Raw genomic sequence first — 22,498 nt, 5'->3', positions numbered from 1 at the left:
ATTTTTATAATTTGAGGATAACGACAATTTACTCTCTTCGTTTTCAATTTCAACTGATCATTCCCTATATTTCATTTTTTTTGTCATTTTATCTAAAATGGATGTCAATTATCTACTAATATTTTATTCTAATATTAAATACGAATTAGAGCTAAAGCTAGAGATATGATGGAAGCCCTAAATCGGGAGAAACAGAAGCATGGTGCATAAGAGAGTTGGTTCCCACCTAGGAGAAGTAGCAAGGCAGACGTAAGCAACCAGAGTAAGCAGCTCTAGTTGCTCTGCAATTTCCTTTTTAACCATGTTGTGCTATTGTGGAGGTAAAAGCAAATTGTGCCACCATGCGGTAGTGACTCCTTCAACTGTGACTACCACATTCTTTCTTTAAATCCTAATCCTTCAAGGAAGCGACTACGATCCAACGCGTGTGCGTCGGATCAATTTTATATGAAACTTGGGAAATCTGGATAGGAATGTGAGAGTGCACGTAGAGTCTCGATAGTTTGACACAGTGTGACCTGTGAGACCTTAGTGCGGGTGGGCAACTGGGGTTATCAGTTCATGGGAAAATATCTACTTCAACATGCGCAGGTAGAAATGGACCACACTTTCACTTCCTGGAAATTTGAGGAATGTTGAGCTGGGGTTTAGGGGGCGCTGCAGAAATGGAAAGTTTGATTAGTCTGGTATTTGTCTGGAATCAAGAGAGCAATACTAGTGTGAAGCATAACATACTGCACATGGAAATGGCAATTGGTTCAAATATGGGGCTTGAATTTTCGCATGTTATATGGGGTCAGTTACTGTGGTGCATCTTACTGTGATCCACTACATGATCATTTGAATGTATTGGATACCATGAGAAGTAAACAAAGCTCAATGTTGTTTCAGTTTTGTTAACAGAGAATTCAATCCGAGTGCACAAGCATAAATAGAAAACAGAGGCTAGGCATCCTGGTGACTGGACTCTATTTCGAATTATTACGTTAGAGCTGGCATGGTGCCAAACTGAGGTTATGGGTTATCAGTTCAACATTTTACATGTAGAAATGGACCACATTTCCACGTCCTGGAAATTTGGGGAATGTTGAGCTGGGGGTATAGAGTTTAGAGGGAGTCGCAGGAATGGGATAGTTACATTAGTCTAATGAATTGTCTGGAATCTAAAGAAAAATGGTTTCACATCATACACACGGCAAAGGCAACTGGTTCAAGAATGGGGCTCGAATTTTTCCATCCGCAATGGGATCCACTACATGATCCATTATGGACAGTGATAACAGAAAAGTATCTAATCCTGAGTGACTGAGTGCATCAGAGAAAGACAGGAAGAAAACAGATGCCGTTTACTTTTGTTTCTTGCCCACAACACTCCCACCTCTTACAACCAAAGAAAGTTCTTGTAAAGTAAAACGCACAATACCAGGTACATAAGCAATTAAGCATCAATTTCTCTTATGTCTAGATTTTCATTCCCGGCTTTCCTTTTGACCAGACCACAGTTTTTGCAGTCTTAACAATCAACAGCAGAATTTCATGTACTGAAATTAGATGTCCATTAAAATTCTAGTCATACAACTCCATTGAAATAAGCAACTAATTCCGGGTTAGACAAGCCTTTCAGTTCCCTACAAGTTGTGCGTAATTACAGTTGTGCTTCAAATTGTTTTCAATCATTTGTATTCAAATTAATTAGTTCAATTGAATCAAACAACCGGCATCACTTTTCTTCAAAAGGATCCCAGGTAATACAATGTATGCGTATGGTGCAGATCCAAGTCTAAGAAGTCCGAGGTCAAGATAGGAGATATCAAAAAGTAGTAGGCCCGTGACCGTAGGACTTTGTTGCCTCCAAGAACTTCCATATCAAGGAACCAAATCGTCCAAATCAGAGGCTGCAAAATTCAAACAATCAAAGATGTATTCTAGCTAACGATCTAAAAGTAGCCCCATGCATTTCTGTTGAAAACTCATAATTTAAAGTGGTAAAGAACATAACTTGAGATAATAACTATTTGATAATCATCATCAGAATGGAAAGTTGTTCTCATCCACAGCAGACATTATTACTGTGTAGGAAGGTGTCCTAAGATTATTCCATTTTCATCACTTGATGTAAAAACATTAATAATTGCAAAAAAAAACACAAGAACGAGATTAGATTCAGAAGTGATATCAGTTAGCTTCACTCGATAACGAATATCTCAGATCAAGTGTTGGATTATTTGATATTTGCTTCATCCCAATCCAACCAAAACACCCCAAATCAGATTCAGAAGCACAGAACAAACACAGCACAAATAAAAAAGAACAAATCTTTAAGAAAAGAAAAAACAGGGAATGGGTAGATTGACTCAGTGGTGGCGATTGTATATTGGTTCGATTCTGCCAACTATTTTCCTCAACCATACTCAGAAGAGGGAGCTTGTTATCCTCATAGCAAACCCTACCTTTCCCACATTCTCAAAAAACCACAAAATCATTCAAGAAAATTTAAAAAAAATGAAGTAGGGAAAATTGATAGAGATGGCTCAGTTCAGCGGGGTTGTCGACATGCAAACATCTCTAAGAAATATTAGAGAAGCCTACAATCCGGTCTGTTGAGCTTGAATTTATTGGGTCATCACCGCCATCTATTCTCTATTTCCATTCACAAAAGATTTTGCAAAACAAGAAACACAAATGAACAACGATAAAACAAGAATGAAAGACCTTCAATAAACAAAGCAGAGCAACCCAGAAGTCCTAGTTTGGTTCTGCAACCTGAGAAGAGGAGATGAGAATGTGACTGCGGAAGATTGTGTTTTTGGGTGTGGTTTATATAGGAGGAAGAGAGCGCTAGGGTTTTGAAATGGGCCGCCGGGTTTGTAGCTGGGGCTTATGGCTTGTGAATTCATTGGGCTTTGAATGTATTAATAGCAATCGACTCGACCCAAGACCCAACCACATCTAAATAAGAGTACAAATGTCTTTTCGTAACTTCAACTGACGTTTTGTGACGTTTGCAGTTCATATTTTAGAATTGACGGTGCGTTTCCGGGCGTATCCGAGTAGTATTAAAGTTTATAAACTGTTTATTATCTTGAATATGCTTCAATAACTGCAAAATTCTGACTTTTCGAAAAAACAACCTGTTGTGAAGTTACGGGTTTGCCCTTATATGGATCAGTGTTCGGTTTCTTTGAGGAGAACGTTCTCACGTTCTCTGTGTTTTCTAAGTTGTTGTTGATTAATGCACGATATTGATCAAAGCTTCATAATCTTGGAAGATATGTCATTTTATCATTGTATGATACTATGATTCTAGTTTTTAGGTGGTGTTTAGCTCCAGTGGTTATGGGCTTTAACAAGTTTGATGATTCCAGGTATGATCCCTAATTCATAATGTTGAGAAAAAAAATGTATTATGTGTGTGTTGTTCAAATGTGAATCAGTGATCGAATATTTGGACTATATAATAGCATTCTATGTCTTTCTTACTTTGTTAGCCTAAATACTCTTGGCTAATTCGGTTCTCTCTTCCTTTGGTCAAAGAACTTGTTCATCCCTATTTTGAGTGTAGTATCTGTTTCTGATTGACTTCATCTCAAAGTTGTTATTCTCAACTGTAGTGTGGATATATATGAAAGGCATGATTAGTCTAGGCACGTACTTCAGTCTTCAGCAGCAAAGAAGTGTAAATATGAGATTGGCATGTAGCACTTTCCGAAGTGTCAATTTATGCTGAGGCATAGATTTCTTAAGAATTGTGCATGCCACAATTCCACTAATCACTAAACTATATTGTTTACAATATGTCACGAATTGGGGAGAATATTATCTAAGAAATTCATTGTTCTTCAATTATATTGCCTGGTCTTTTAGGCCGGTCCAATCATCTTTCGTTTTCTCCATCTTAATTCTTAAACTGACTGAACAGTGTCTGTCCCTTGTCTTTAATCCTCTTGTAGGTAGGAGATTCTTGTTTTGAAGTTCATTAGAAATTAATTTAACATAACTCAAGATCTATATTTATACAAAGCATCTTTCAGTTGATAAATTGAAATGGATTCCTAGCGAGGCCTCAGATTATATCTTCATTTATCACTATCTGGGTGATCCAGATAATCAAGCAATGTAGGCAATACAAAATGTTTCAATCATCACTGGCCTCAACTAAGAATCCGAAAGCTTCAAACAAACAAGAAACGGCATGAAAATACTATTTGTTGTCTGAAATAAGAAAGACAAAGAAGAGAATTTTGAAGCAGAGTATGAAATCGAGTCTGGGGAGCTTTGAATCTCAGTGAATTATCAACTGATAATCTGGGATGGGAGGAGGAAATACAGAGCTGATAAACTGCTTGAATTGAAGAGCTCTTGGCGACTGTGATACTGATGACACAACCGAGTAGTGAGGCGTTCGTTTTATAAGGGAACTTTGCTAGGGTTTAAGCCAGGCTTTAGCTTCAATTAACTAAAGCCCACTCCAATTCAGATTGTTCAGATCTGCCTTTGAGCCCAGTACATAAAATGAGCATTATTATGGGTTAAATATTATTATCTTATGAGTTATGAGTTTTGAATATGAAATTCTTTCATGTAGTCTGGTTTTAGAAGCAAGTAGAAGAGAATTCCATTGTGAAATATTAAGGAATCAAGGATGTTATGAGTGTACGAGAGGCCAAACAATGAAGAAATATGAGATCATTAACAACTCTATTCGATTCACATTGTATATTTCATTGCATAAGATGTAAGATTATGAATTAGACAATTGCGATTATGAAGTTAGAAGATACGACAAATATAATTGAATAGACACAATTTTTTTTTTCAATTCTTCAATAAGATAGCGAAGATTTCCTTTTCTACCTTAACACATTGAAATGATTGAATTCACTACCTAAATAGAAATTTCAAGCCCTAAAACGAGTTGCATTATTGCCTAATCTCTAATAATCTTAGAAAAGTGACACTAGAAACACAAATGATAAAGACATATATCACCCCGGTTATAAGCAGCTATGTCATCGGGTGTCATTATAATTCAATTTAACTATTTATAAAATAGAAAAAAAGTAAATCAGTGGGCATGGTTTATTTAATTAGAAAGCTCAAAGAGAGTTTTCCTCATTTTGAACTTTTAGTAGAAAAGGTAAAAAAATAACTCGACATTTTTTTAATAAATGCATTATCATATATATTTTTCTGGGCATGTGTAGGCTCGTTATCAGACATTTGACATATGGTACAAAGTTAGGGGTGCGTGACCTGGGTAAATAACTGACATATTTCTGATTAAATAAAAGATGGCTTAATGCGTTCTTATTCAATTTAATTAATTTTTAATTAGAAAAAAACTTAAATCCTAAAACCTCCGTTTTTGTTTTGTGCCAATGAGATTGGGTTTAGGACATGACATTATAAATATAGGGTTATGCTATTAACACACCGCAAATTGATATTCATACACCCCCTCCATGATAATAGCTAGGCTGCATGGAGAGTAAGAAGGTAATAACATATGTTTTGATGTCATGGAGAGTTAAGAATAATTGGAATCGCAATCAAGGATTAGTAATCAAGAGTGGATTCGTGATCAAGATGATTTAGTGGTTGTGCTTTTTTTAAGGCAAATATGCCCACGCTTCCTCCATAACCGCCGTCGTCAAGCTTTTGATTTGGAATCGAGCGCTTTCACTGCGATTCGAAAACTCATTTTCACGGGAATGCGATTCTGCATGCTTCTTGGCGATTCTATAACGATTTTGCTTCGCTTCCGCTTCGGAAGCACGAATCGTGAGTGAGTGAGCGCTTTCATGCTTCCTAGGATAAGTGCCAATCATAAAGCTTATTTTAGAGGTAAATTTTTAATATCATAACCCTAAATATAACCCAAGTAACATATTAATCTATGACATGTTTAAAGAAATATTACAAATTTTACAAATATCATGCCCTTCTCACCAACAACGAACTCTATAAGTACCACCCTAGGTGAGAGTTTCATTCTCATCTTTACAAAATTGTATCATTGCCTAACATGTATATGCAGTTTACTGTAACATACTATCACATGCTATATACATATACAAATCTAGTACTCATAGTCAATCGTAAATCTCCTACTTATCTATACTTTCGAAACTAATTCACAATTGATAATATGATCGAACCCTCCATCATAAAGCAACAACAGTTTGCTTCTCTGTTACAAAGCACCAAGTCCTAGTGTAAATAGGCAAACCTATTTGAGGCCTTGGAAGCTTTGTCAACATGCATTGTCTTCATGACAAAGTCTAAGGATGTCTAGTGCAAGTAGGCAGCCCTATTTGAGGCCTTGTTGGATCTTTCACCATGTACAATCTTCATGACAAAGTCTAAGAATTGCTTCTTTGTTACAAGTAAAAGCACCAAGTCCTAGTGTAAGTAGACAACCCTATTTGAGGCCTAGCTTGTTGGATCTTTCAACATGTACAATCTTCATGACAAAGTCTAAGAATTGCTTTTTTGTTACAAGTAAAAGCACCAAGTCCTAGTGTAAGTAGGCAACCCTATTTGAGGCCTTGTTGGAGTTTCAACATGCACAATCTTCATGAAAAAGTTTAAGAATTTGTGAATTATGGTTTAAATACGTATCCATGTTGTTGATTAAGATCTAGAATCTGAATACGGACACAATGTTCCCAACACATAAATGCTTAAAATTACATGGTGCAATCGTACGTCACGCATAAAAAAAATAACCTTATCATTTTCATTGGCATGAATCATACAAACCAACAATCACATTCACACAAAATATTCACCATAATTTTTTAACCCATTTTTATTTTAGCCAGTAAACACAAAAAGCACCAAAAACCAGATAAAAATCAATAAGCACAAGTAAAAAAGACACCAATAGAATTGGATAATGAAACAGATTGATCATTGTTTTCTGGTTCAAAGTCTAACACACACACACCAAACAGAGAGGGACAGACCCAATTTCCGGACCACTCAAAACTCTGTTTTTTCCTTCTTAGAAATGAAAACGATTTTCCCATATCATGGTCTGCAAAATTCCCAATTTTCCCCTCCATTCATTACCATCCAGATTTTTTTTATATAAATATAAATTATTATGTGAATTCAATTTTCTGAGCATCATTCACCAACTCAGTTTCAGAGATACTGAAGCTTCTGTTTAGCTAGCTGACAAGTCCTCCTCACATTCAGTGGGTCTTCTATTTTATTCTGTCACTATTTCATTACCAAACCTCAACTCAACTCAACTCAACTCAACTCAGTGAGCTATTGCTGAGTTAGCTACTCTGCTGTTCTTTCTAGAAACAGAGACAAAGTGGATTATGCTGTTTTGGGTGTTCTTCATATAGAGCTAGAGTCATGCTCTCGCTCTCTTTGGGTCGATTGGTTGCGGTTTCACCCACTATAAATAGATATGGATCGTATAGCTTTCAGAGTCCGACTTCCAGATTCAACCATAAATCAAGCTTCAGGTTGCGATCCTTGGCCTCTGACGCTGACCCTTCTTCTTTTGCTCAATCCGTCGACTCTGATTCAGCGGAAACCAATCCCTCTGGGTACCCCCTCTTTCACTTAAATTTATGTCCTTTGATTAGTTATCAGTTGAAGTTTTGTGCTTGTTTGACTTGTGATATCAAAATTTTCCAATCTTTGTTCAGTACAATGTTTCTTGCCATTTGTTTTGTGATTACTTTGTTGTTAATGGATGAATGGTTGGTTGTTGGTGTAAATTTGCGTCTTATAGTTGGAATATTTTATATGAATATATGCAGATTCTGTATTATAGAAGGCCCTGAAACAGTGCAAGACTTTGCCAAAATGGAACTGCAAGAGATTCAGGATAATATTCGGAGTCGTCGCAACAAAATCTTCTTGCACATGGAAGAGGTGGGCAAGTTGTACCACAATCTGAGTTTTAACATATCATCACTATGTGTACATTTACCGTTAGGCTCCATTTCAGTTTTGGTTTTCGACTAAATGAACTTCATTATGTGTAGGTTCGCAGGCTGAGGATACAGCAGAGGATTAAAAATGCAGAGCTCGGAATGTCAAGTGAAGAGCCAGAAAATGAACTTCCAAATTTTCCATCATTCATTCCATTCTTGCCTCCCTTGGTAAGTGTCCTCTCTGAACAGTAGTGTTACTATGAGTTCTAAAGGTTCGGGTAACTTGCTAGTTAAGGATGAAAAGTTTTCTGCAAAGTGCTAATTACATAGTAAATTCATGTGTTGCAGACTTCAGCAAACCTTAAGCAGTATTATGCTGTATGTTTTTCTCTTATCACAGGAATCATCCTTTTCGGGGGTCTCCTAGCACCAGCTGTAAGTTATTTATTCATTGACTTATATCGTACACAGATTCTAAAAGTGATTTATAAATTTTACATTTTCTGACAAATATGTGAAAAAAAATGAGTGTTCTTTTTGGAAGTTTGATAACGAGGATTGAATGTGTCTAAACTTCCTTTCTCACATGTCCTTGCATATATCAGTTAGAGTTAAGGCTAGGAATAGGAGGCACATCATATGAAGACTTCATAAGGAGTATGCATCTGCCTATGCAGTTGAGGTATGTGTAGCCTGATATACAATCGATTTATTTTGGGATCGAGAAATTCAGATTACCTTTCTTGATATGAATCTTCAATGATATACATATCAATGTTTCATTTTTAGACTAAATCTGGCAGGAAAGGGTACCAATTGTTACTTAGGGAACCAATTTATCTAAACTGATGAGTTCCTTAGGATTCACACATTTGAAACTTACTATGGTAATATATGAGGACATGAAGCTAATGATGCTCTATTGCAAATGTTTTGATTTTTCTTCCCCAGTTTCATTCACTTACATTTTTTCATTGGATTGCAGCGAGGTTGATCCCATAGTAGCATCTTTCTCGGGAGGAGCAGTTGGAGTGATCTCCGCGCTGATGGTAGTAGAAATAAACAACGTAAAACTGCAGGAACATAAGAGATGCAAATATTGTCTTGGAACTGGTATGACCTTTAAGTTCTTGTTGGAGGTTTTTCTGTAGCTTTTTGATGTCTATAAGTGAGATGTTTATATTACTTCGCATATCTCTAGCTTAATCTATAGCAGCATCTTAAGGTAGAGTCCCAGTTGTCCTGTGTGCTCCATTAGAAGCTTTTTTACAAACATTTTGATGAGATTGTCTTAGAAGGCATCACCTATGAATTCAAATTTTCTCCCCTTCTGTATGCCATAGTACCTTTCAAGTGCCAGAAGTATGTATGTATGATCAGATTCTTACAGGACTTGAATCTTTCCTTGAAATGCTTTAGGGCTAGTTGCCTATGGATAGTTGGTTTCAATTAGTTGGTCTAGGATTCAGTTCAATACTTCAATATTCATTCATACCTACACACACCTAAACCGTAACCCCACACTCGCATGCATGCACTTATTCAGTTCAGTACGTTGTCCACACCCTTCTTGGTATTTACTGGGTATGTATATAATTTTGCATAGGTGATGCTAACGTACTATATATCTATGCAGGATATCTTGCTTGTGCTCGGTGTTCAAGCACAGGAACCCTTGTGCTTGCTGAAGCAGTATCAACCGTTGATGGTGCGGATCAGCCTTTATCCCTTCCTAAAACTGAAAGATGTTCAAACTGCTCAGGAGCCGGAAAGGTTGAATATTTAAAAATGTTCATTACTGGTTATTGCTTGTTTATCAACTCTTCCTGCTTGCCATATCAATGCATTTGGCTCATCATATGGATTGAGGATAGCCGCTTCTGATTTGATTTGTTATGTTGAGCAACATGATAATGCAAATAATAAGTTTATATGATTTCCATGTCTGTAATTTGGCAGGTTATGTGCCCTACATGCCTTTGCACAGGGATGGCCATGGCTAGCGAGCATGACCCAAGAATCGATCCCTTTGATTAAGATTATACCGCCGCATCTATTGTCCCTTTTACAAGTTGCAAGTTACAGCCTTTCTCTCGGTGTCAATCCTATGCCCTTGTGCTAGAAACCTGCAATGGACATGTATAGTTGTATACACAAACGGTTCAGTAATATGACCATGCAAGTGAAGGGTTCATTTGAGAAACTTATTTATGGTGGTAAAATTTGTATCATATTTCACCTACTCCTGAGCTAGCAAGGCAACAAGTACTGTGAGTTATATGGTCAATTAGTTCCCTGATGATCATTAACTTTACATCTATTATCAAACTTACCCAGTACACAACCTGAGTGAATCTCAGTGAAATACAAGACAAAGAATTTGATTACACATTATTCGTCAGAATATTTACATATTTTATATGTTTTGTTGCCAATCTTACACTCGATGCCACTGAATCTGCTGGTAAAAATACATTTCTGTAATGAACCCCCAACTGTAGATTTTCTTCTTTCATCTTCGACTACTTTCTTTAGGGATTCCTTGGTGTCGCCTAATGCCCAAGCCACTGATATATGAGGGCGCGGATCCTGTTATCAACACCGAAAAAGCAATGAGTAATGTTCATGTAATCATGCTCAATCATTCATAAGCTTTTATGGAGGTATTAAAATTAACCTTGTAAAACTCGGGGAGATTATGAAGCTTATACACTTCATTGGCAGCTTGAATCTGCTTAGTTATCTGAAATCAAATGAAGCAGAATTAAATCAGAGTTGTAGTAATGTAAGCTAACTCTAGCAGTCTAGCATGCATCCGGATACACAAAACAAGCATGTGTCTACTCCCTATAGAATCTACAAAGTGGAACCAGAATCCTTAAAATGTCATTGGTTTAAACATTAGTATGTTTCAGAGGTCTATAGCATACGATGAATCTTGCACAATAGGAGCATGATTTAATCCTAGCTTCTCAGATTTCCAATATGTTTCATATATGTCTATATCTGCTTGATTTAACTCATCTAAGCCTCCTTCTAGATTTTCGATATGTCTCCATATATTTCTATCTCTGCAGCACAGTTGTGTATAATATTCAAGCATGAGCAAGCATTAAACCCCAGTTACATTATATTTTCATTCTTCTGTTTCATCATTATCTCGGAAGTAAAAGTATCATCAAGTTTACATTACACACACAAACACATATGCAGGTATGAAGTCAATGGGTCAGAGTTCCAATGTAATCATTATCAGCAGTTTGCTTGGTAACTTTAACATGTACATCAAACTCGAGACATTAACGATTGTTATAAAGAGAGGGAGAGCTCTCAAGCATACCTCAGCTAACCCAGCAGTGATGACTTCAACTGACACAAAGGTGCGCGTGCGATCATCATTAACAAACACCTCCCACTTGCTAAAATCAATCCAATACCTGTTTAACAGAAAACATCAAAGCGTTAAAATCCAACAATCAGATTTAGAATATGTAAAATCCATAACACCATATAAAATCAGGCAAACGCAACCATACCGCCTCTGAGTCTGAAGCTTCTGCTTCAGCATTGCCACCAATGAGTCAATCTGGTGCACCCGAATTGGCACAGTCCTCCCTAGACTGATATGAAACTCCCTCCCTAACGCAACCTGCTCAAACTTCTGTCCTTCTTTACACAAAGCCTCAAGAGGCACATCAACCTCCACAGCATGGAGCCCAGGCACAGAAGATGTCAGCCTCCTCATAAACACGGCCATCTCCTTCCTCGGCGCTGTCGGTATACAAACTGAGACCACACACAAAATGCCTAAGCCTAATCCTAATCCCAAATTACCAATGCAATTGACAAATAGAGAAGTAGAGTACCTGGAATGTACACATGTAGAGCATAGTTGCCTTCTACATGAGGAAAGTTCCTGACTCTGCTCGGCTGGCTCGCCGAGTAGTCCAGAAATCCTTCACAGACAAAACGTCGAACAGTTGGTCTGCAGCTAATCCCGAAAGAAAAAGAGAAGAGATTGATCGAAATTAGAGGCTTACCTAATGAATTCGGGGAGTCGAGAAGCGACAGAGGCGGCGGAGGAAGAACAAGGCTTGATTCTCGACATATTTTCTTCTCCGGCGGTGGCGCCGGCGACTCGGAATCCGAGTCCGACGAGGCTTCTCCATAGGACGATATCAGTGCCTCCATATTTGGCTCCGAAAATCAAAGACACGGTATTTATACTCAGGTTCACCTGTGCAGCTAATTGGGCCGGGTCGAAAGGACCAATAGGCCCATTTATTTCGAACCACCGCATATAGGAGGGAAAACCGAAATGAGATCAGACATTTGGTACTCATTTTAGGGCTGACTGGTCTTCACCACCGTCGCAATGTCCAAAGAAAACAGTCGATTCCACGGCGGAGGTGGAATCACGGAGGAGAAAAGCAACCGGATTTCTCGGAATTTCAGAGCCGCCAAGGCTCTAATCGACCGGAAGCGCTCCCGCAACGACGCCGTTTCGCCTGATTCACACTTTCCTCACTGCAAGTAAGTCCTCCACTCTCGCCGTTAAGCTCCTGAGTTTGTTTTGTTATAGTGATTGATTAAATCGGCGGTTTCATTTCAGATTCCGAACTCCGCCGCAGCTCAATCGGCGAACTCCGTTTGCTGAGCTGCCGTTGAATACTCCGTCTCCGTTTTCCGTGGACCGCTGCAACTCGGCGGTTTCTGAGTTCAGCTCCGGTTCGTATTGTGAGAGCTCAAGCTCAGTCGTTACTAGAATCGACGATTCGCTCACTACTCCGATCAGGCAACCGCAATTTTCTACTCCGGTTGTTTCTCTCTCGGCGGCGACCGGAATTCTGGACGACGACAGCGATTTCGATGAGAGCGTTCTGCAGGAGATTGACGCTTTGATCGAGCAGAAATCGCGACAAGTTCATCCTGATGTGAAAGGCTCAGCGGTGGCGCCGCCTGTGATTAGTGGTGGTGAAGCTGATTCTGCTGACCATGGATTACCTAGCATGCCGGAGGAGTACTCTAAGTATCTGAAGTCTCTCAATGACCGACAACGCGAGGCGGCTTGTAGTGACATTGCAACACCATTGATGATTGCTGCAGGACCTGGAAGTGGAAAGACCTCAACTATGGTGGGGCGTGTGCTAATGCTGCTTAATGAGGTACTGCCGATTTTACATCTAATTATGAGTCATTTCGTAGTGTTTGTGCAGGTTTATGATATTATACTCTTTTGGTTTTGTTTGTGTATACAGGGGATTAGTGCATCCAACATTTTAGCAATGACTTTCACTATAGCAGCAGCTTCCGAGATGAGAGAGCGCATTGCGAAGGTGGCTGGGAAAGAAGCGGCAAAGGAACTCACAATCAGCACCTTTCATTCGTTTTCGTTGCAGCTTTGTCGGTTACATGCAGAGAAGTATGCTGTATTTCTATACTTCGTTTTAGTATAAGATGCATATTTTAGTGAATTTTGATCTGATATGTTTGGTTGCTTGTGTTCTAGAATTGAGCGCACACCGGAATTCTTAATATATGGACATGGGCAACAGAGAAGAGCAATTATTGAAGCTGTTCGGTTATCAGAAAATGGAAAGAGTAGACCAAAACATGGTGTCAGTGTAGCCAGTGAAGAGTCTAGTAGTGTAACCTCTCCTCATCATTTTAAGGATGCGTCAAAGAAATGGCTGAAGTTTGTCACTCAGGTTAGTGTTGAATATCAATTATTCTCTTCTGTAATGGATTGAGATGAATAAAAACCATGCTGAAATGTCAATGTATAATAGGAATGATGGAATATCAATTGTCTTTTTATTTACAGTATGAGCAACTGCTTGTCTGTCAGAGTCCTGGAGTTCTTAGTATGTGTGTATTAAATTTTTGACTTCATCTTTGGTATCATCAAGGACATCAATGACTTTTGTTTTACTTCAGGCAAAAGCTTCTGGAAAGACTCCTGAAGAATACAGTAAAATGGGCAATGAGATAGGGGTAAGCTGATTACTAGATGTTTCCGACATGTTTTCCAGTACTACTGCTCTTGATTCTTTCCTATGCGTTTGAATCAGGCAGAGATTCTTGGAAACTATAATGATATCTTAAAATCTTGCAATGCTTTGGACTACCATGACTTGATTAGCTGCTCAGTGAAGCTGCTAACAGATTTTCCTGAAGGTCAGTAATATCTGGATAAATTAACTTGCATGTTGTAGTTTCTTATATCCTGACTATTGTTTGCTCCATTACTAAGTGCTAAAGGAAAGCCAGGATTCATGGAAAGCCATTGTCATAGACGAGTTTCAAGACACAAGTGCTATGCAATATAATCTTCTGCGGATTCTTGCATCTCATAACCACATAACCATCGTTGGAGATGATGATCAAGTATGCTGTTTATTATTGATTTTTTTTACATCAAGCAAGGCAAAGCTATTGCTCTCTCTCTCTCTCTCTCTCTCTCTCACAAACACACACACAGTTCATTCTCATCAAGCTCTTTAGAGGTTGTAAATTCTGTTTCACATCTCCTGCTGCAGTCCATTTTCAGTTTCAATGGAGCAGACATTTCTGGATTTCATTCCTTCCGTACGGATTTCCCCAATTACAAAGAGGTTTGTTTTTGCAATTTAGTAATTCAGTAACATTCCCAATTTCTTCTTTATTTTATATAAAAGTACTATTCTATATCGATCATATTCATATCTTGTACACTTTCTAGAAAGAATCTTCACCTACTAAGCATTATCTGGAATTTGGCATCTTTAAAATTCAGATTAGACTCAATAAAAACTATCGTTCTACACGCTACATTGTGGAAGCTGCATTGTGTGTCATAAAAAACAATAAGAAGAGATGTCAGCTAAAGAATGTTGATACCGACAACTCTTCTGGATCTAAGGTATATCATTTTCCCATGCTGTAGGAGGTATTATATTAATGTTTGATGTCATTTTCCATTCTTTTTGCTAGTCAGTAGTTTCACAATTTTGAATGTTTTTGCTGACAAAATATAGATAGTGATCAAGGAATGCCACAATGAGGATGCACAATGTGCCTTTGTTGTTGACAAGATCTTGGAGGCCACATCTAATCAGTCAAATGTGAAGTGCTCATTTGGAAACATCGCAATTCTTTACCGGAGGCAGGTCAAGTTTACGATCCCTAGGTTTAACGTGAATGGGGGAAAATATTTGGTATTTGTTGATAGAATTTTCATATGTATATCATACTACAGGTATCAGGAAAGGTCTTTCAGACAGCCTTTCGTGAAAGAAAAATACCTTTTAATGTTCATGGAGTAGCAGTTTATCGGAAGAAGGTATTCAGAATTTTGTTCTCTGTTTTCTGTATGTGTTTCGGTAAAATTCTGCTAAGGCGGCTGCAAGTATAATGTTGTTACCTAACATGTTAGCCTGATATACTTGTAAGATATTGGTGTTATGGATTATGCAATTGATTTAAAAAATTTATTCATTGATGCTCTCTGGATACAGTGGATAATAGTTGTTCGTTGTTGATTAAGTACTTGTCTTATTGTAGGTAGTTAGAGCCATTATTGCTATGCTTAGAACAACTTTGTCTGGTTGTGATGATGGATCATATCGCCGAGTTTTTAAGGCTTTACTTCCTTTTGAGAAAGAAGAAAAGAAGAAGGTACATGTTCATGTAACCATATCATTATAAAATTCCTTTCAGTGCTACAGTTGTATTTGCTATTTTTCTTGTGTTATGCTTCTGCTTACGTATCTGAGTCTCTCTCCCTCTCAGGTGATTGATTACATTGACAAAATTTCTACTGCGAGAAAATTCAGCTTCATATCAGCTGCTGGTGAGATTTTTAGCGCAAAAGTTTCTGGGAACTTGAAGAGGTCTGTATAACAAGAATTTTAAAGCTTTTTTATGGCCAGCTCTACTCATTTTTAATTATATTTCTGCAAAGTTATTGTACCTCTACTCAGTTTTCCTACCTTTTCTTTTTGAGAAGCGTTGAGACTTGAGAGTATTTGTTCTGTACTAATTAAGGGTCCTGGTTTTATAACAGGCCTCAGCTTACTCAAGGACGCAAGGTGCTGTTGACACTAGAGATGATTTCAAATCTCGTTCACAGGGTAAATATATTTAGTAAATTGTGGCCTCTCCGGGTTCTTTTTGGCATGAGGTATTGGTAGTAGCTTTTGATTCTAGTGGATTATAAGGACATAGAGTTTATCTTCTCGGTCTGATAAATGAACGATGAACTATCTAGTTGCTTTATATTTGAATTGTCTAAAGTGGCTCTGTATAGATTCCATGCATCCTTGCCATCAAGATATAAGAAAACTCTTTGCTGTCATGCATTTTTCTTTATTTTGTCACTATATATTCCGTAATGAGTAGTATCTGTTAGACTAGACCCACATATTTCTAAACAGGTGAAGTCGGTCTGGTAAATTTAAGAGGTTGTTTTCCATCGGGTTTGAATTGTCTAAAGTGGCTCTGTATAGATTCCATACATCCTTGTCATCAAGATTTAAGAAACCTCTTTGCTTTAATGCATTTTTCTTTATTTTGTCACTATATGTTCCATAATGAGTAGTTTCTATTAGATTAGACCCACATTTTTCTAAACAGGTGAAGTTTGTCATTTGCATTATCTGTCTTCACATGCTGAGATAATTGTGTCATTTACTTCAGTTCTGAGTTTGGTCAGTAGTTTCACTTATTCGTGCATACAGGAACAATCAATATCAGCTGTCTTGACCTCAGTGGCGAGCATGGTACCACAGGTTCGAATCTCAGTTATGCGCTATTGACATGGTTTTTTTTCTTTCTAAACTGTATTTTATACTCTGAGGAACGAGGTTATGAGGATTGGTATGATCTTCATTGTTTCCTGCATTCATTCCATGTTTCATCAACCATTTCTCTCCTTCCACTTCAATTTACAGAAATACCTTCTGGAGCAGCGTGCTGTCGTCAATGTTGATGGTGGGAAGTTGCTAAATGAAGACGATGACATGAGATCTGTGAGTTTGGAGTCTCATGTTGATGATATTGTCTGAAAGATTTGCTATATCAGTGATTTTATTTTGCATTTATTATTCTCCTCGCTCATTGGTTTTGATTGGTGATCGTTCTCTTGGATATGTCTTAGCTATTTGAACTTTACAACTGCTGCAATTTACTACTTCATTAGGTTGACTATTGCTCATTATATGTGAAGTTGAGTCAACCTTGATTCTCCCATTAGTCTTTGGTCAACCAAGTGGTAAAACTGTAATTTTTTGGTTTCTATTGCAGGTTCTTCAGTACCTACTGGATGACGTATCTGATTTTTTGTCTGCTCATTTTGCTGCGGCAGAAGGGGAGAGAGAAGTTGTAGAAGGACAGAAAGGCTGTCTTAATTTACTCAAAGCTTTCATTGACTACATATCTGAGCGGGAGAGTGAAAACTTTCGCTCTCGAAGACATGATAACCAAACTTCTGTTACCTTGACTACCATCCATCAGGTTTTGTTAAATCTTTCACTCAAAACTCCCTAAATTCTTAATATATGCTGGTTAATTTTTTCTGGTTTCCCTCTGGATTCTGCAAACATTCTTGTATCAACTCACTGTTTTTTCTGTTTCCTTTTCATGCAGTCAAAAGGTTTAGAATGGGACATTGTTTTCATTATTAAGGTACTTGCCTTAAATAATTGACTGGAATCAATATTTTTTGTTGGTGTTTATTTGTAGAATTGATTCGCCTTTTTCTCTGTAGACTCTGAATTAGACATGCTACTGGTACTGATGTTTTTTTTTTCTTTAAAACAAATCTGTTTGCTTTGACTGAGTTGTCCTTTGAAGTTTTTTTATAGCTCATGTTTAAAGCTCGTATCAATCACACAGGTTAATGAGTGTGAAATACCATTGCTGCATGAATTCAATGGTAGTACCAAAGAGAATGGGACGTCCATTGAGGTATGTCCGTATGTAGTAACCTCAACATTTATTTTCACATATGATATTTGTAGCTCAACCTGTCTCATTCAATTCGTAGGAGGAAAGACGCTTATTTTATGTTGCAATGACTCGTGCTCGAACAAAACTCTTCATTCTTTATGTTTTGGCGGATTCTAATTGGCAGGTCTGTTTTAGCTTTAAACTTTATCGTACTTATATTTTCTTTATATTCTTTTTTTCATTATTTCTCCAACTAACAAAGTCATTTGTCCAGATGCTTCAACCTTCACGCTTTCTCAGAGAAATTCCAAATCATCTTCGGGAAGAACAGGTGCGTATACAAATTCATTGTTTTAACTGCTGTGTTTACAAGTATAAATAACTACAGTTAAGTGTTTCAAATGTTTGCAATTACGTCTGTTGTGTGCTGCTTTCCCAGAGTGAGAATTGAAATGGATGTTTAGTTGCCAATGTATTTGACAAGGCTGATGTATCAGTTGTAATGCTGGTGTAATGCCTTTGCATGCGGAATATTGTACACCCTTGGTGCTGGTAGTTAATAGGGTTACCATTTTGCTTTTGACTTTGGAGAATGAACCATAAAATTGATATTTTGTAGATTTAGTTCCACAAGGATCTCTATGCATGTTTTTCACTATTTCACATGATCTGTTGTAAAAGTTGAACATGCTTTAACTTTGGAATGACGATGAAGAATCCTATAGTTAACTTTAATACACCCATTTAAGATTCTTCATTTCTAACTGTTCAAACTGTCATTGCTGAAATGTATAAAGTCTTGTCCTTTTGCTGATGGATGGGGATTATGTATCCAGGCTGACACAGAAACACAAAATCTACAGTCAAAGCATCAGTCCATTTCAAAAGGAACTACTGAGTTGGCGGCAGATCTACAACCAGACATCCAACCCTTGGAAGAAGATGTGGTGCAGAATGATTTTCACCCTAGCAAACATGATGAAGCTTCTACAGAGTTGACAGAATATGTGGATACAAACTTTGGAATTGGTTTCTTAAAAAGGTTCTGTTTCCAATTGTGAGGGGTAAACTAATATTGCTCTCAATTTTGTTTTATCTAACTTTATCCTTTTGTCACTGTTAAATAGATTCTGTGTGGACGAGAGATCAATTATCTCACATTTATTTAATGAGTGGGCTAAAAAGCAAGCATTTCAACATCCAAAAAGGTTGCTTGACAAGGTGAATTGGTTTTACTTATACTACTGCACATAGTCTATGGAATACTAAATGTCAGGCAGTTAAACTCATTCATTTGATGATGTTTAGTTGTGACATACTCTTGAGATAAAGCATTTACAGTTTCATCATGCACGTCATACGGTAATACGGTATAGGGCTTAGTATTTTGCAATTTGTGTATTATTACCGAGTTAGGAATAGTTTGAAATTCTTGAAATACATGAGAATTTCTATATTACCTGTGTTACATTTGAAACTAAATTGGACCAAGCAAAGGGTAATTCTGATGATTGTTTTCTACTTTACCTTTTACAGGTGGGTTTTGTAATAGATGAACGTCTGCGAGTCAAGAACTACAAACACAAGGTTTAAATTTAGCCCTTCCATTCAATGCAATTATTATCTACTTCTGTTTCACAATTGATGTCAGTCGTTATATTTTCTAATGTATCTCCAAGTTGCTAATAAACGGCTGAGTTTCTTTTAACCTATGTTCGGGTTTTAAATGCATGGATATGATTTCCCAATTGGTTGTGCATATGCCTGTTTGAACTTAGCATCTCATCTTTAACAGCTTTTATTTTATGCCCATGTGATGCATCTACGGCTTTTATTCACAACTACAACTTAACTTCTGTGGAACTCAGGATGTGTTACGCTTGCTGAAGTCTTATTTGAAAGGTGATGATGCATTTCAATATGCGGAATATGTAAGTATTACATTTGTGTCTTTCTAACAATTTGTGGAAGCTTACTCTCGTAGAAATTACAGGAAATCCATGATATAACTTTTTTTTTTGAGGGAGATTGCTATTTCATTAACCTCTGTTCATATGTCATAGTACGCAACAAAGATTATTTTAGTTGAAATGATTTATGGTGTATTTTAGTTGATATTATTTTATTTGAGCAACCAAAGTTGGTCATTATTGATAATTTCTCAATAGGTTTTGAGATGGCAGAAAATTCCTGCTGATCAACGCGCTCATATGATGCGGGAAAAGCAGGTTAGTTTCGGTTTCAGCGTAGGTGATGAAGTGTTGTCATATGGGCAGCATAGCTTTCAATTAAATGATTGCTATGGACTACTGTGCGTGTATAAACTTTTCCTTCTCATGTTCATATATTTTCAGGAGCATTTCCAGAAGTTAAGGATTGAGAACTCAATGGGTTCATCTGCACCAACACCAAAACAGGTAGCTAAGATTCAGCTGTTGACATTTTCCTTATGTGGACACAATGATCTGTTGAATAAATGAATAACAGACTTAAAAGCTCATTCATTATTTTCGAGATTTTGCATCACTGTTGCATCAATAAATTTGTAAGACTTAAAATCTGGTGCCATATAATGCTAATTTCCATGACAATGAATACACCAAATTAATCCTTTTCTTGTGTTGATCATCAGATTTCTTATCTGCAAAGTTTGGGCTGTACTGTGGCTCCTACGTCGCGTCTCCACGCTTCTCATTTGATTGAGCAGTACAAGTCACTTTGATGTATGTACAAGTGTGATCTTTTAACGGCTTATGAAATTGACAAACTCGTGATCACTGTAAATATCATTTTATTGGATAGTTACGTTTATAAAAAAGAGACACCTCAACTATGTTATCGCCTTTCCTGCAATCAATTTTACTGACATGCATATACATATCGAATTAGGACAGTAATCCCAAGGTCCGCAGCCGATTTTGCAGAGGTTCTGTAAGCCTGATGATAAGCCTGACGGCAGGTAGTAACACAACAGGCAGAAATGGCACTAGCACAAAAAATGTGTACCACCCTGAGGTCAAGCCAGGAGATATAGTAATCAATGCAGTCACGTACGTAAAGTACATTGCAACACCACACACTTGAAGCTCCAATCGCAATGGGAAATTGGTTGTGAGGATATTGATCATTTGAAGAGAAACAGAAAACCCTATGGAGTTGAAAACTGCTCCAACGACATAGTAAGCTGTGTTATATGAGGCAATATTTGCAGTCCCTACAAGGTGTGGTGGTTCAGTGCCATTCTTGCTCAAGTTTGTGTCCTGCCAAAGACCACCTGGAGGGTTTATTGCTGCTTCATAGGTTGCAGTGGCCACCAGTACCGCCACGACTAACAGGGCAGTTCGTGCATCGTCAGGAGAGTCTCTGCCCCTCCTGAACTTGAAGTACTCGACCAAATTTTTGGGGTCCAAATGCAAACGATCGTGGCTTTCTGATACTGTCGTGACACTTAATACGGTATGGTTGTGATTGGTGTGGACTATGTCTCGTGCTCTCAAAGCTCCTGCACTACGAAGGATGCCGTCGATCTCCAGGTCACCAGCTCCACTTGGGAAGATTAGTAGCAGATCAAGAGCTGTTAGACCACTCTGGTTCACATTGTTTACGTCCAATGTGGCCGGAGAACTAGTTCCGTTAATGGCAAGTAAACATTGCACCACCTGTGAGCATCAAGGAAGAAAATGGTTGAAGGCAAAAGTTTAACTACTCTACCAACAAACCTGAACAAATAATGAGAACTTATAAAGGTAATAATGAAATTATGCTGGATCAAATTGCACTTGCCTGATGTTGCTTCTTCCAGGTTGCTAGGTGAAGAACCGAGTTGCCATTATTATCTTTCATGTTGAGGATGTCAAGTTTGTTCCTTTCACGGATCAATGCCACTATAGCTTCAAGAGCTTCAAACTGGTTGTTCTTAACAGCAAGGTGAAAAGCAGTCTCCCCTTGCTCGGTCACATCTTCGATACATTCCGAACAAGCTGAAACCATTTCTTTGATAATGTCTATCCTCCCTTTGCTAGCTGCATAGTGAAGAGCTGTCCATTGGTCTTTTCCTTTAAGTTGGGAGAGTCTCGGATCAATCTGAAGCAGCTCTTTCACAATCTCTAGGTACCCGTTGGCAGACGCAATATGCATGGGGCTAAACCGATCCTGGTTGATATCTTTAGCAAAACCTGGCTTCAGCCTTAGAATTTCCTTAACAAACTCAACATGGCCAGCCAAGCAAGCAATGTGTAAAGGGTTCTCGTCTGAAGCCAGCGCAATATTATGGAGTATGACTGGATTCTCAGCCAGCAACTGATGCAAAAGTTGGACATTTCCGCTTTGAGAAGCCTCAATAAGCCTTCCGTCCATTCTAACTCTCCTGATTTGGATTGGTTTAATTTTTCGATAAGGATGTGTTGATGGGAGAAACTTTTTATTGCGTGGATGTCTTCCATGTTGAATTATTAATTTCAGTCGTACAATATCCTGCGATTGTTTGCTTTCATTTGTTTGGTTTCCTAGACTGAAATTTCAAGGTACATTAATGCAAAAGGCTTCTACAACCTCTGGTTGTCATTTATTTATTTGCTTCTGGAAAATACTGAAAATTGATACTCCGGCCGTTACAGGCTTACAGCAAATTGATATCAACAAGAACAACCTAGCTGCTTGCCACCCAACTG

At 37.8% G+C, this 22,498-nt stretch overlaps 4 protein-coding genes and 5 non-coding genes across 13 annotated transcripts; 2 read left to right on the top strand and 7 right to left on the bottom strand.

Moving 5' to 3' along the window:
• Window positions 1–2,021: 2,021 nt before the first annotated feature.
• On the bottom strand, window positions 2,022–2,118 carry LOC126804185 (small nucleolar RNA snoR31/Z110/Z27). The gene has a single exon (XR_007673145.1). It is a non-coding gene; the product is annotated as a small nucleolar RNA snoR31/Z110/Z27 (small nucleolar RNA).
• Window positions 2,119–2,157: 39 nt separating this feature from the next.
• On the bottom strand, window positions 2,158–2,250 carry LOC126804190 (small nucleolar RNA snoR31). Its single transcript, XR_007673149.1, has one exon. It is a non-coding gene; the product is annotated as a small nucleolar RNA snoR31 (small nucleolar RNA).
• Window positions 2,251–2,350: 100 nt separating this feature from the next.
• On the bottom strand, window positions 2,351–2,448 carry LOC126804267 (small nucleolar RNA R30/Z108). Its single transcript, XR_007673222.1, has one exon. It is a non-coding gene; the product is annotated as a small nucleolar RNA R30/Z108 (small nucleolar RNA).
• Window positions 2,449–2,525: 77 nt separating this feature from the next.
• Window positions 2,526–2,634, bottom strand: LOC126804186 (small nucleolar RNA Z107/R87). The gene has a single exon (XR_007673146.1). It is a non-coding gene; the product is annotated as a small nucleolar RNA Z107/R87 (small nucleolar RNA).
• Window positions 2,635–4,056: 1,422 nt separating this feature from the next.
• Window positions 4,057–4,154, bottom strand: LOC126804179 (small nucleolar RNA SNORD34). The gene has a single exon (XR_007673139.1). It is a non-coding gene; the product is annotated as a small nucleolar RNA SNORD34 (small nucleolar RNA).
• A 2,944-nt stretch (window positions 4,155–7,098) lies between these two features.
• Window positions 7,099–10,200, top strand: LOC126801604 (protein ORANGE-GREEN, chloroplastic). The gene is made up of 8 exons (XM_050529017.1): window positions 7,099–7,568; window positions 7,785–7,899; window positions 8,013–8,129; window positions 8,250–8,336; window positions 8,507–8,583; window positions 8,887–9,014; window positions 9,538–9,674; window positions 9,861–10,200. The coding sequence occupies exons 1-8, from the start codon at window positions 7,372–7,374 to the stop codon at window positions 9,936–9,938; spliced, it is 936 nt and encodes a 311-aa protein (XP_050384974.1). The 5' UTR covers window positions 7,099–7,371; the 3' UTR covers window positions 9,939–10,200.
• LOC126801605 (uncharacterized) lies at window positions 10,201–12,092 on the bottom strand. The gene is made up of 6 exons (XM_050529018.1): window positions 11,942–12,092; window positions 11,768–11,857; window positions 11,438–11,687; window positions 11,242–11,338; window positions 10,579–10,644; window positions 10,201–10,490 (listed from the first exon to the last, which is right to left on the bottom strand). The coding sequence occupies exons 1-6, from the start codon at window positions 12,090–12,092 to the stop codon at window positions 10,293–10,295; spliced, it is 852 nt and encodes a 283-aa protein (XP_050384975.1). The 3' UTR covers window positions 10,201–10,292.
• A 169-nt stretch (window positions 12,093–12,261) lies between these two features.
• Window positions 12,262–20,838, top strand: LOC126802029 (ATP-dependent DNA helicase SRS2-like protein At4g25120). Of its 5 annotated transcripts, XM_050529553.1 has the most exons (29): window positions 12,262–12,434; window positions 12,514–13,066; window positions 13,160–13,323; window positions 13,411–13,609; window positions 13,839–13,895; window positions 13,973–14,078; window positions 14,155–14,288; window positions 14,441–14,515; window positions 14,677–14,802; window positions 14,918–15,049; window positions 15,139–15,222; window positions 15,444–15,557; window positions 15,672–15,772; window positions 15,946–16,012; window positions 16,619–16,669; window positions 16,832–16,909; window positions 17,184–17,393; window positions 17,526–17,564; window positions 17,775–17,846; window positions 17,926–18,012; window positions 18,103–18,159; window positions 18,665–18,870; window positions 18,956–19,049; window positions 19,365–19,415; window positions 19,697–19,759; window positions 19,997–20,056; window positions 20,183–20,245; window positions 20,461–20,551; window positions 20,723–20,838. In XM_050529553.1, the coding sequence occupies exons 1-28, from the start codon at window positions 12,277–12,279 to the stop codon at window positions 20,548–20,550; spliced, it is 3,291 nt and encodes a 1,096-aa protein (XP_050385510.1). In that variant the 5' UTR covers window positions 12,262–12,276; the 3' UTR covers window position 20,551; window positions 20,723–20,838. The 5 variants fall into 5 exon arrangements, with proteins under 5 accessions (XP_050385510.1, XP_050385511.1, XP_050385513.1 ...); XM_050529554.1 differs by lacking the exon at window positions 20,723–20,838 and having other exon boundaries at window positions 17,193–17,393; window positions 20,461–20,645; XM_050529556.1 differs by lacking the exon at window positions 20,723–20,838 and having other exon boundaries at window positions 18,692–18,870; window positions 20,461–20,645.
• LOC126803791 (ankyrin repeat-containing protein BDA1-like) lies at window positions 20,714–22,267 on the bottom strand. Its single transcript, XM_050531529.1, has 2 exons — window positions 21,612–22,267; window positions 20,714–21,487 (listed from the first exon to the last, which is right to left on the bottom strand). The coding sequence occupies exons 1-2, from the start codon at window positions 22,182–22,184 to the stop codon at window positions 20,714–20,716; spliced, it is 1,347 nt and encodes a 448-aa protein (XP_050387486.1). The 5' UTR covers window positions 22,185–22,267.
• Between the last annotated feature and the right edge of the window lie 231 nt (window positions 22,268–22,498).

The sequence above is a fragment of the Argentina anserina genome, chromosome 7 (assembly GCF_933775445.1).
Source record: "Argentina anserina chromosome 7, drPotAnse1.1, whole genome shotgun sequence".
NCBI classification, from domain to species: Eukaryota; Viridiplantae; Streptophyta; class Magnoliopsida; order Rosales; family Rosaceae; genus Argentina; species Argentina anserina.
This window is presented reverse-complemented; position numbering and strand designations above follow the sequence as displayed.